This window comes from Brassica napus, chromosome C1 (assembly GCF_020379485.1).
Source record: "Brassica napus cultivar Da-Ae chromosome C1, Da-Ae, whole genome shotgun sequence".
Classification (NCBI taxonomy): Eukaryota; Viridiplantae; Streptophyta; class Magnoliopsida; order Brassicales; family Brassicaceae; genus Brassica; species Brassica napus.
Window position 1 is genome coordinate 1,442,558 of NC_063444.1, and position 9,623 is coordinate 1,452,180.

Sequence of the window (9,623 nt, forward strand, 5' to 3'; positions counted from 1 at the left end):
CTCATTAAAAATCAAATCATTCCAAATCACTTCAATTCACAAATTGAATACACAAAGAGATTGAATATTATTTTTGAATAAACTATGAGCTTGATTTTACGAACATAATTTGTTCATTGTTATTTTTATGCAGTTTCACTGACTCGCAACCAAGTTATTCCACGTATAAGAAAGCAAGTTTCGGTCATACTCTTCTGGAGATTAAGAACAAGACTCATGCTATTCACCATGCCATATGAACGAAGATGATCTTCCCGCTGATTTCGTCATGATGTATAACATGTATCTCCATCCTAAACTTTCCAATAATGTTTAAGTAATTTGTTTTCTGATTTGATTTAAGGATTAAGATTTTAAGTAATTTGTTTTATTTTTTTTTCTCTTATTTTATTTTCTGTTTGGATTATGTTTTTTTTTTGTCATCATGGATTATGGTTTCTTTCCAAATTTATTGATTTATCATTGAATCAATTTACATAGATTTTTTTTGTGAGTAAATAGTTATCTTTTAAATTTTAAGTTAAAATTTGTATTGGGTTATGAACATAACAATTTGCTCTATTATCTCTATAGTCTTATACACATACAAAAAATCACATTGCTGAATTATAATCAAAGGATAAAATAAATCATCTGATACGTGAATATTCAAAATATGGACAACTACTGATAATATCATCAAATAGTATTCAAAAATACACTTCTGTCTAAAAAAAATCATCAATAACAACACGCCTTGCTGTTTCCATATTTAACGCTTAAACCGCCTCTAGTTTAATCTAATATAAAACAACGCGCTCTCTCGTTGAAAAATAGTGAAACAACAGACACTTTCCTTTTCTTTTTCTAAAGCGGGTCGGGGCAAACCCAAGTTCAATTTCCATAAACCCGTTTCGAAATCACTCGTACGCGGTAATGCAATCATATGGCGAAACGTACAGTCGCTGACGTTGTACTTCTCAGTGACAGTGACGACGAAGACATCGGAGTCGTACGACGAGGAGGAGGAGGAGGAGCGTTTCGGAGGAGATCGGCGTCACTGATGGAGAATCGTCAAGTTCCAAGTACGATCGCCGATACGACGGTGACTCGTCGAGAAACCCTAGAATGCCGGAGCTTCTGGAAAGCCGGAGATAACTTTGTGATTCCGAAAGCTGTTACTCCTACAGCTCCAGGTATGCTTGAGCATGCTCGTGTTCATCCCAAGTTCCTTCACTCGAATGCCACGTCACACAAATGGGCCTTTGGAGGTAAAAGCTAAGACGCAAGATGATCGATCAACTAAATAAAACTCGTGATGATATTTTGTTTTGGTATTGTGTTTTGCAGCAATCGCTGAGCTACTTGATAATGCTGTTGATGAGGTAATTGCTTCTATTTTGTTCAGTGTGAGTGAGTTCTATCTTATGGCATTGCTTTTGTTCATTGATTCTTCCTCAGATACAGAACGGTGCTACTTATGTCAAGATAGATAAGATTGACATTGCTAAAGATAACTCACCAGCTTTGATTTTCCAAGGTACATTAGAGCCTTTTGAGTGAATTGTGTGATGCTTTTGCTGGATGTTGTTAGTGACATTATGTATCATTTGAAGATGATGGAGCCGGGATGGATCCTGATGGGATCAGAAAATGCATGAGCTTAGGCTACTCATCGAAGAAGTCTAATACAACGATTGGACAGTGTTAAGTTTTTTTATAAATTTGTGAAAAAGATTGTTTCTTGTTATGTGGTTATTAAATTTCAGGTCTCTAACCATAGTTCCTTCCTTCCACTCTTGTGTACAGATGGAAATGGTTTCAAGACAAGTACTATGAGACTCGGAGCTGATGCCATCGTTTTCACTCGCTCAACTCGTGGAGGGTATTTGATATATCTCTTTGGAATTTGGTGTATGCTCTTGTTTTTTAATCTTTTCATACTTTTATATTCTCTGTTTTAGAAAATCAACCCAGAGCATCGGCCTTCTGTCTTACACATTCCTTAGGAGAACTGGTCAGGATGATGTGATTGTTCCTATGGTAAAATCCTCTGCATATGTAGCTTTTTGTTTTCATGCCTGAAATAAGTAGTTCACTACAAAAGGTGGAACTACTGCAGTTTGATCTCAGTTGATGTTATTGTATCTGCAACGCAGATAGATATTGATATATCCAGTGACCTGCCCCAACCAATTATTTATGGCACTTCCGAAGATTGGTTTGCCAACCTTGACATTCTTCTCAAGTGGTCTCCGTTTTCAACAGAGGATGAACTTTTGCAGCAGGTTGTTTCTTCTGAAGACTCTGGTTCAGCGTGTATATTTAATGTGGTTCATTTATTAATTCGCTTATTTCCATTTTTCACCTACCAGTTCGAGGATATTGGGACACATGGAACGAAAGTAATGATATACAACTTGTGGCTTAATGATGAAGGAGTATATGAACTGAGTTTTGACGACGAAGATGAGGTACTTGCACTTTCTTTCAGGGATTGCAAAGTTGGGGTGTTAAATGTATTTAATATTTCTTCTTTTATACTTGGTGTAATAGGACATACGGCTCCGAGATGAAAATGCCCTGGTAAGGAAAGGGGTTGTCGCTGTGACATTAGAACTAAGATCCCATATCTCATACCGTTTCCGACATTCTCTAAAGGTAATTCTTCTGAATATCCTCTTATTGTTTTTTTTGTTCCTGTTGCATAGATGTTTGAAAGCTGACTTGGTTTCTTTATCCTTAGGCTTACATATCCATGTTGTATCTCAAAAAGTTCAAAAACTTCAAAATTATTCTTCGGGGAATCCCTGTGGAGCAATTCAACATTGCTGATGAACTCAGATATCCTGAGACTATAATGTACAAACCCCATGCAGCTGCAGTGGAATATGTAATACTAACTAAGACTCTTCCTTCTTCTCTTTCTTTCTATCTACTCACTGATTTCATTTCATGCATGGAGTTTCGGCTTTGTCTCCATTAAACTGTGAGAGAAAAAAAAAACATTAAGGTTCCTTGTTACAGGCTGTCACTGAAATTAAAGTTGGATTCGTCAAGGAGGCACCTAAACTTCCAGTATGTGGTTTCAATGTCTATCACAAAAACCGTCTCATCATGGTACGTTTTGATGTAGCAGATGGCGTGAATTTGTTAGCTTCCGCTTTTGTATATGGTTTGATTAAGTGAGATCCCCTTGCACCATTTACAGCCTTTCTGGAGGGTCACTCTGAGCGGTTCGACTAGCGGAAACGGTGTTGTCGGTATAGTTATCATTTCCTTGATGAACACTCCATAGAGTACGCTTTGTTTTGTGGGAAAGACCTCGTGGGAGAGACTCATTAAACCAAAATCTCTTATCCAGGAGTTCTTGAAGCAAACTTCATAGAACCCGCTCACGATAAGCAAGATTTTGAGAGGTCTTCTCTGTTCCAGCGGCTGGAGGCGAGGTTGAAAAAGATTACACTAGATTACTGGTCTCTTCTTCCTCCTCTTTAAATCCTTGCTCCAATCATCTCATGTTATTTTGATTCCAGATTGCAATATCCTTGTTTGATTATTCTTCCTTTCTTCTTTATTATGGAGAAAAACAGGAAATGCTGCAGCGAGGCTGTTGGATACCATCCTGACTCCCGTGCACACAAGTCGAAGAGGAAAGCAACACCTGATCAACCGCCTGGTGACGATACATTCAACCCTCCACCTTTGCCTTCTGATAAAATTAGTCAAGGTGGTCCGAAAATCCGTGAAATCAGTCTTAGTAAAGGCACTTCTAGCCGTGAACATAAGTCGAAGAGGACAAAAACACCTGATCAACCGCCTGGTGACGATACATTCAATCCTCCACCTTTGCCTTCTGATAAAATTAGTCAAGGTGGTCTGATAATACGTGAAATCAGCCTTAGTAAAGGCACTTCTAGCCGTACAGTTGCTCTTCCACCGCCACATATGAGAAATTTCACGGGTGTAAGAAGTAACTTCCAACCTGTGCAGCCCAATCCTCAACCAGTGCAGCTCAATCTTCAACCTGTGCAGCTTAATCCTCAACCAGTGCAGCTCAATCTTCAACCTGTGCAGCTTAATCCTCAACCAGTGCAGCTCAATCCTCAACCTGCAGCTACTGTAAGTGAAATTCATTTAATTTTCTTAACAAGTTTGAGAAATAAAGAAAATTAACAAATCTTCCCAGGAATCTGGAGACAACCTTGGTGGCGAGACAGCGTATAAGCTAAGCGAAGAGAACATACAACTGTTCATGGAGTATGTGTATATATTCACTCATACCATGGAAAAGTAACTCAATTGTCAGTTTCACCTACTGTATGTTCTTTCTTCAACAGGTGCGAGGAATATGCAAAGAAAGAGACTGAAATGGAGCAGACGGTAAGTTTCATTCCGCAGTATAAACATATGTTTGTTACATTGGTTTCTGTCTAACATGGCTACTAATGAAACAGGTAAGGAATTTAGAAAAGGAACTGGAAGAAGCCAAAAGTAAATGTGCACTACTTGCTCTGCTTGTCAATGCTAAGAAGATGGAGCTCCAACAAGTTTAGATAAAACGTTAAGACTCGAAGAACCCAAACTTTGATCTAGATCTTTTGGTATAATTGTATGTTAATATGTTGTGCAACCTCCCAGCAACGATAACACTGATATGTACATAGTTGGGGTATGGGCTTTTAACGTATTTACGCTTTATGGCCCATTAAGGCTCTAATTATCTGCACGATAAAGGCTTGGCTTATAGTTAAAAGTTAAAACCTAGACCATCTCTTGTATATCTAGAAAGACGACGCGTTGTCTCATGTGAAGACGGTGAGACGTTACGGAGTTTTATTTTATACCATCTCTCTCATATTGCTAACGACGGCACGTTGTCTCATGTGAAAACAGTTAGACATCACGCTGTTTAATTATATATATATCTCACAATAGCATCGAGTCCAACGACGCGGATTCGAATTCGTTCGTCGCTTCCTCGTCGGAGATGTCTACCAACGCGAAAACTGTAGTCGCCGCCGACGTCGTGCATTTAGACAGTGACGACGAAGACGTAGGAGGAGGAGGAGGAGGAGGAAGAGGATTGTCTCTAATCGAAACTCCGCAAGTTCCGAGTACAACCGCTGATGCGGCGGTGGCTCCACTGGAAACCCTAGAGTGCCGGAGCTTCTGGAAGGCAGGAGAAAGCTATGTGACACCGAACGTTGTTTCTCAAGCTGCTCCAGGTAAACAATTCACTTCCACACACGCACTACTACGATTATGGTTTTTGTGATCGAATTGAGAATTTGATAGGTATGCTTGAGCACGCTCGTGTTCATCCCAAGTTCCTTCACTCGAATGCCACGTCACACAAATGGGCCTTTGGAGGTAAAAGTCAAGATTTGACTCCGATCGAATCAATTAGATAAAGTAATCATTTTTTTTTTTTAATTTGTATTGTAATGCAGCCATAGCTGAACTACTTGACAATGCTGTTGACGAGGTATACTAAAATGCTTATCTTAGCTTTTTACCTTCTTAGTGAATTGGTTTAATGTTTGACTCTGCTTTTTTACCTCAGATACAAAACGGTGCAACCTTTGTTAAGATCGATAAGATCGACATTGCGAAGAATAATTCTCCAGCTTTAGTTTTCCAAGGTACGTTGTCTTTGAATGATTGTCAGATGCGTTGTGTGAATAACACGCTCTTTGTTTTCCAATTGAAGATGATGGCGCTGGGATGGATCCCAATGGAATCAGAAAATGCATGAGCTTAGGCTACTCGTCAAAGAAGTCTAATACGACGATTGGACAGTGTAAGCTTCTCGTTAGGTAGGTGGTTAGTAGAAGTGATTAGGTCTCTAAGCAGAGGTTTCACCTTTTTTTGTGTGTAGATGGAAATGGTTTCAAGACAAGTACCATGAGACTTGGAGCTGATGCCATTGTTTTTAGTCGCTCAACTCGTTCAGGGTATTATTGATATATATCTGCTGCATATACACTCTTGTGTCTTTGGCGTGTGCTCTTGCTTGAACTCTTTTTTGTATCCTTTTTTAGGAAAGCTACTCAAAGCGTCGGCCTTCTGTCTTACACATTCCTTAGAAGAACTGGTCAAGATGATGTCATTGTTCCTATGGTAAAATCCTCAGCATTTGTAGATTTTGTGTAATGCCTGAAATATATAATTCTTAAGACTGTGTTCTCAAGCAATACAGATTGATATTGATATATCCAAGGAGCGGCCACAACCAATTATCTATGGATCTTCAGAAGATTGGTCTACCAACCTTGACATTCTTCTCAAATGGTCTCCATTTTCAACAAAGGATGAACTTCTTCAACAGGTTGTTTCTTTCGAAAGCCAGCTTATGAATATTACATTGATTCTGAAAACTTTGATTCCGCGTAATGCTATATGTTGTATTAATTCGTGTATATTTGTCTTTCGTCCACCAGTTTGATGATATTGGAACGCATGGAACAAAAGTAATTATCTACAACTTGTGGCTCAATGTTGAAGGAATCTATGAGCTGAGTTTTGACGACGACGATGAGGTAACACACACTTTTCCTCTAAATAATATGTACTCGATGAAATATTTGTTCAGGCCTCAGGGTTGTCTTAGGTCCAGGTCCTATGTAGACGACAAGTTTCAACTTTTATGCCATTTAAATTATTTTCTTATAGGACATCCGGCTCCGAGATGAAAGTGTCCATGATGGAAAACGGGTGCACGCTAAAGAACTGGAAAGGAGATCTCATATTTCATACCACTTACGTTACTCCCTGAGGGTAGTTTCCTGAATATCTTCTTCTTTTCTATATAATAATGTATCATATTTCGAAGAAAGTATGAAGACTCACTTTGTTTGTTCGTTTTCCTCAGGCTTATACTTCAATGTTGTATCTGGAAAAGTTTAAAAATTTCAAGATTATACTTCGGGGAATCCCTGTGAAGCAGTTCAACATTGCTGATGAATTCAGATATCCTGAAATTATAAAGTACAGGCCACAGATAGCTACAATTGAACAAGTAACATAGATCCTCTTCTCTTTTTTTTTTTTTTTCAGTTCTCTGGTTTTGTTACATGAACCTTTGGCTAATTCTTTCTTGTTGCAATTTTTCCATTGCCTATAGTGTATGAGTTATTATATGCAAACATTGATCGAATTTTTTAGGCTTAGGTTGGTAGAAAAAACTCTACTAAGCGTTCTTGTCACAGGCTACCACTGAAATCAAAGTTGGATTTATAAAGGAGGCACCTAAACTTCCAGTCTGCGGTTACAATGTCTATCACAAAAACCGTCTTATCCGGGTACGCTTTCTTATATACCAGACAATTCTATGATCTAAATCATCTTTGGAAGCAACTAAAGTAAGTATCAAGTATGGTACTTAACGATTTTCAAGGAAATCAATCCTCTAAATAGAACATTAATAGATTGGCCTGCTATAATATTTTCCAATTAAGGGCCCTGCAATTCCATATGAATTGTATAAACTGAGATCTCTCTTGCACCTTACAGCCATTCTGGAAGGTCACTATGGACGGGTCAGCTTTAGGCAATGGTGTTGTAGGTAAATCTATTCATTTTAGTTGATAACTCCATTGAATATGTTCCGTTTGAGTGAAAGACTTGGGAGGTGATACTCATTAACCAAAATCTGTTCCCCAGGAGTTCTTGAAGCTAACTTCATAGAACCAGCTCATGACAAACAAGATTTTGAGAGGTCTTCTTTATTCCAGCGGTTGGAAGCGAGGTTGAAGAAGATTGTCTACGATTACTGGTCTCTTCTTCCTCCTCTCCAAAGCCTTGTTTCCAATCATCTCTCCATATTTTTTCCGTTATGATTTTTTACAAATTGCAACATCTCTGTTTTGACTATTCCACTTCTCGTTATGGAGAAAAAAACAGGAGTAGCCACAGCCACGTTTTCGGGTACAGGACTCCTCAAATGCCTGCAGATAAGTCAAAAAGGATACCGATACCTGATCAACCACCTCCTGTCAATACATTCAATCCTTTTCCTTCCCCTTCTTCTCAAGGTGGCCCAATAATACGCGAAATCAATATAAGTAATGCCACTTCAGTCCGTACAGTTGCTGCTCCACCGCCACATATGAGAAATTCTACTGGTGTAAGAAATAACTTCCAGCCCGTGCAGCTTACTCCTCAACCTGCAGTTACCGTAAGTGAATCTCATTTAGTTTTATTGTACAAGTGTGATAAAAAACAAACTGAAACAAATCTTCACAGGATACTAGAAACAAGCACGTTGGCAAGTCAGTGGAGGAGATAAGCCAAGAGAACATACAACTCTTCATGAAGTATGTATATATTTTAAAATGAAAAAAACTAACTGATTTCAGTTTCATATCACTCTTAGGATCTCAATCAATTTCAATGTGTTTTCGTTCTTGAACAGGTGCGAGGAATATGTAAAGAAGGAGACTGAAATGGAACAGACTGTAAGTTTGATTTCGCATTGGTAAACATATGTTTGTTTCATTGGTTCTAACATGGATATAAATTAAACAGGTAAGGAACTTAGAAAAAGAACTGGAAGAAGCTAAAAGTAAATGTGCACAACTTGCTATGCTTGTGGATGCTAAGAAGAAGGAGATGCAACAAGTTTAAGACACTAGATTCTGAAGGACCCGAACTTGATTCGAAATATTAATTACAGTGTTCGTGCATTTGCTTATAAGCAGGTGCATATATGTATGTAGCATATATATCTGTCAGGCAAACTGTTAGGATCTAAGGTCAGGGAATAGTTCTATTTTAAGTACCATAAGTTCTGATTGTATGAACCAACTCCTTTTCAAAGTTTTAACTAGTCTTGTAAGGACTAAAAAAAGAAGTGGTCCTGCTTGTTACATAAAGTATGAATTTAATTTAGTTTTGTAGAGTGGGCACTCTTACAGAAACCTATGTTTTATCATTAATGTGTATTTTCTTAATTTAATTAAAATCTGTAGGACAGAAAATTTCATTAAATGAACAATGGAGAAGGTAAACATGCAGTGATCTTCTGTAGCCAATTTGCATCCCAACTGGGATCAAATGGATAATGAGTGTGTGAAGTAAAAAAAAAAACACAATTTACATCATTACAATAATTATATGGACCGACCGACCAATCACTAACAGCGCATGGACCATAGTCGAAATTCAACATCCATTGCCCTATTATGTTGTTGAGTGAGCCAAGATCCCTAGCTCTTTTAAATTTTAACTTTATTTCCATGCGGATCTTAAAAGTATAGTAGAGGGTTTGATTGTACTTTCGGTTTGTGTTGTTTAGTTTACCTTTGTAACTTTGTTCATATATATCTAAATTTTATGTCTACTTTAAAATAAAACTATATATTAGTAATTTTTTACTAATTAAAAGTAAATTTTCATTTAGACGTAATTGTGAAACGCGACTGCGTAAAAACGCCATTTGAAATTTATAAGAAAGTTAATTAGAAAGAAGGCTTTTGGAAAACAGAAAAAATAATATTTGAACATGTAAAAGGTATATATGTAATTCTTTTACGTATTTATATAACACAGAATGTTAACAATTGAATTACCAAATACGAACAATTTAGAAGCAGTGGTTTAGTGGTTGGAGAATTAAATCTGAATGTTCTTATTTTAGTGGT

General features: G+C 37.6%; 2 protein-coding genes across 2 annotated transcripts; both read left to right on the forward strand.

Annotated features, from left to right (window-relative positions):
- The first annotated feature begins 899 nt into the window (after positions 1-899).
- On the forward strand, positions 900-4,746 carry LOC125575134 (protein MICRORCHIDIA 3-like). Its single transcript, XM_048745065.1, has 17 exons — positions 900-1,250; positions 1,330-1,364; positions 1,441-1,519; positions 1,596-1,685; positions 1,789-1,864; positions 1,944-2,022; positions 2,139-2,267; positions 2,355-2,453; positions 2,536-2,640; positions 2,726-2,872; positions 3,007-3,099; positions 3,191-3,242; positions 3,344-3,455; positions 3,573-4,101; positions 4,169-4,239; positions 4,320-4,362; positions 4,437-4,746. Exons 1-17 carry the CDS (start codon positions 926-928, stop codon positions 4,533-4,535), a joined length of 2,163 nt encoding a protein of 720 aa, XP_048601022.1. The 5' UTR covers positions 900-925; the 3' UTR covers positions 4,536-4,746.
- Positions 4,747-4,916: 170 nt separating this feature from the next.
- Positions 4,917-8,881, forward strand: LOC106448443 (protein MICRORCHIDIA 2). The gene is made up of 18 exons (XM_022694439.2): positions 4,917-5,207; positions 5,278-5,352; positions 5,433-5,467; positions 5,546-5,624; positions 5,693-5,782; positions 5,861-5,936; positions 6,024-6,102; positions 6,182-6,310; positions 6,423-6,521; positions 6,655-6,759; positions 6,854-7,000; positions 7,191-7,283; positions 7,495-7,546; positions 7,645-7,756; positions 7,885-8,158; positions 8,227-8,297; positions 8,396-8,438; positions 8,509-8,881. The coding sequence occupies exons 1-18, from the start codon at positions 4,970-4,972 to the stop codon at positions 8,605-8,607; spliced, it is 1,896 nt and encodes a 631-aa protein (XP_022550160.2). The 5' UTR covers positions 4,917-4,969; the 3' UTR covers positions 8,608-8,881.
- The last annotated feature ends 742 nt before the right edge of the window (positions 8,882-9,623 follow it).

Bases quoted from the DNA above. Each gene is read 5' to 3' on its own strand.
- LOC125575134 (XM_048745065.1), top strand. From the start codon at position 926: ATGGCGAAACGTACAGTCGCTGACGTTGTACTTCTCAGTGACAGTGAC. The intron at 1,251-1,329 runs GTAAAAGCTAAG...TGTGTTTTGCAG, and splicing joins ACACAAATGGGCCTTTGGAG to CAATCGCTGAGCTACTTGAT. The intron at 2,641-2,725 runs GTAATTCTTCTG...CTTTATCCTTAG, and splicing joins GTTTCCGACATTCTCTAAAG to GCTTACATATCCATGTTGTA.
- LOC106448443 (XM_022694439.2), top strand. From the start codon at position 4,970: ATGTCTACCAACGCGAAAACTGTAGTCGCCGCCGACGTCGTGCATTTA. The intron at 6,760-6,853 runs GTAGTTTCCTGA...CGTTTTCCTCAG, and splicing joins ACTTACGTTACTCCCTGAGG to GCTTATACTTCAATGTTGTA. The intron at 7,001-7,190 runs GTAACATAGATC...TTCTTGTCACAG, and splicing joins AGATAGCTACAATTGAACAA to GCTACCACTGAAATCAAAGT.